Source organism: Salpingoeca rosetta (assembly GCF_000188695.1).
Source record: "Salpingoeca rosetta unplaced genomic scaffold supercont1.27, whole genome shotgun sequence".
Taxonomy (NCBI): Eukaryota; class Choanoflagellata; order Craspedida; family Salpingoecidae; genus Salpingoeca; species Salpingoeca rosetta.
The window spans coordinates 593,447-595,357 of NW_004754907.1; the positions used below are offsets into that span (position 1 = coordinate 593,447).

Genomic DNA, 1,911 nt, shown 5'->3' on the forward strand with positions numbered 1-1,911 from the left:
TCGGCGCCTGATAATGCGCGCAGTGATGGTTTGGTGCGTGTGTGGTTTTGTGTGTGCGCATGTATGTGTGTGTGTGCGCATGTATGTGTGTATGTGTGCGCACGTGTGAGTGCGTGTCATGGGTGCAGTGGTTGTTGGCATACATGCACACTTCGGCATACCCTTGTCACCATGTCAACACAGCTCTAACACGGCTGGCGCACCGTGAAGCAATGAGGTGGTGCCACCCCACCACGTTACCTTGCTGAAGATGCGGGCCTGCTCCTGCGCTGTGAGCGACGAGTGCAGCGGCATTGCTGTCACGCGTCCGCCGCACTTGCTGTTGATGGTCTTGATCGCGCGCGTGATTTCGCCCATACCTGCACACGGCACGAGGGAGGCGCGTAGTTGGCGAATGTGAAATCAAGGAGACTGAGGATGAGTGGTGGGGAGAGGAGGATTCGGTTCAGAGCCGGGGAACCCAAGGCGAAGCAGAGGCACCATGATCGCCATCTCACGTCAACATGCTCCCCAAAACCATCTCTGCCTGTTCCCTCCCTATCACCTGGCATGAAGATGAGGATTGCGCCATCATCCCCGTGCTGGAGAATGTATTGCACAATGTCTGCAATCAGCTGATAGTCAATGCCATCGACCGCCGCCAGGCGCGTCAGTGTCTCGTCATCCACACCGCACGCGTCCTCCCCAGCAACGCTGCGGGCCGTCCAAGGCATGGACTGGGGTTGGTGACGGTGGTGTGATGGTGGTGTGATGGTGGTAGGTGTAAGCAAGGCAGCAACGCTTGAATGTGTCTTCAAAACGTACCAGTACACACACACACGCACACACACACACACACACACACACACACACACACACACACACACACACACACACACACACACGCATGCACAAACGAGGCATACACGCACAAACATATCCTCATCATCTCGATGACTCAAAGCTCCTATCATGACCGTACCCGCTTTGCCTTCTCTGCAGACGGGAGCGATATGCGCGGACGGACGGTTGCGTATATGTCCTCAAGATACACCTCCTTCACGGGATGCGTGAAGCCGGGGATCTGAATCACAGGTGCGCCTGCCAAGGGTTGACGGGGTGGGGGTGTGGGACATGTGATATTGTGCTTAGCAATGCTAGGGGATGGTTGACAGCTGATAGCTTGTTTAAACAAATAATCACACAGGGGCATTCCATGACCCCCCCCACACACGCACACACACCAACACACACACACACACAAACACACACACACGCACACACACACACACACACACACACACACACACACACACAAACACACACACACACACACCTCCAAAGTAGTTTGAGAACTTTGCGGCGTCGAGGGTTGCGCTCATGAGGACGACCTTCAAGTCCTTTCGGCGGCGCAAAACATCGCGGAGCCGAGCAAGCAGTACGTCGCTGTCAAGACTGCGCTCGTGCACCTGGCGTGATGATCGTGTTGATGGTGGTGGTGATGGTGACGGTAATGTGTGGAGTTGGTTGTGGGTTTGTGGGGGTGAACGGTGAAGGGGTAGACGGGGTTGAGAACGCTGTGAGAGGGGGGGGGGGACAGGTTGCGTGAACGAAACCCAGAGCAATCGCACATTCATTCCACAACGTCATTCAGCAATCACATGCTGCGAGCGTAGGGCACCTCATCCACGAAGATGTGCGAGATAGAGTGGATGGCGGGGTCGGACTGCAGCTGGCGCAGGAGGACACCCGTCGTGCAGAACAGCAGACGCGTCTGGGACGATGCCCTGATGATGGTGATGGTGGTGGTGGTGATGGTGGTGACGGTGATGGTGTTGGTGAGGGGAGTGCAGGGGATAAGAGAGAGAGAGAGAGAGAGAGAGAGAGAGAGAGAGAGAGAGAGAGAGAGTGTGTGTGTGTGTGTGTGTGTGA

General features: G+C 55.9%; 1 protein-coding gene across 1 annotated transcript in view; it reads right to left on the minus strand.

Moving 5' to 3' along the window:
* PTSG_09027 (uncharacterized protein) overlaps window positions 1-1,911 on the minus strand; it is an 11,810-nt gene that overhangs the window by 4,604 nt on the left and 5,295 nt on the right. The window contains exons 14-19 of the mRNA XM_004989770.1: window positions 1,661-1,753; window positions 1,316-1,448; window positions 962-1,080; window positions 545-716; window positions 241-359; window positions 1-7 (exon numbers count right to left, since the gene is read on the minus strand). The exon at window positions 1-7 is cut by the window's left edge and continues 104 nt beyond it. Of these exons, the coding sequence (XP_004989827.1) occupies window positions 1-7; window positions 241-359; window positions 545-716; window positions 962-1,080; window positions 1,316-1,448; window positions 1,661-1,753 (643 nt within the window). The remainder of the gene's footprint in view (window positions 8-240; window positions 360-544; window positions 717-961; window positions 1,081-1,315; window positions 1,449-1,660; window positions 1,754-1,911) is intronic.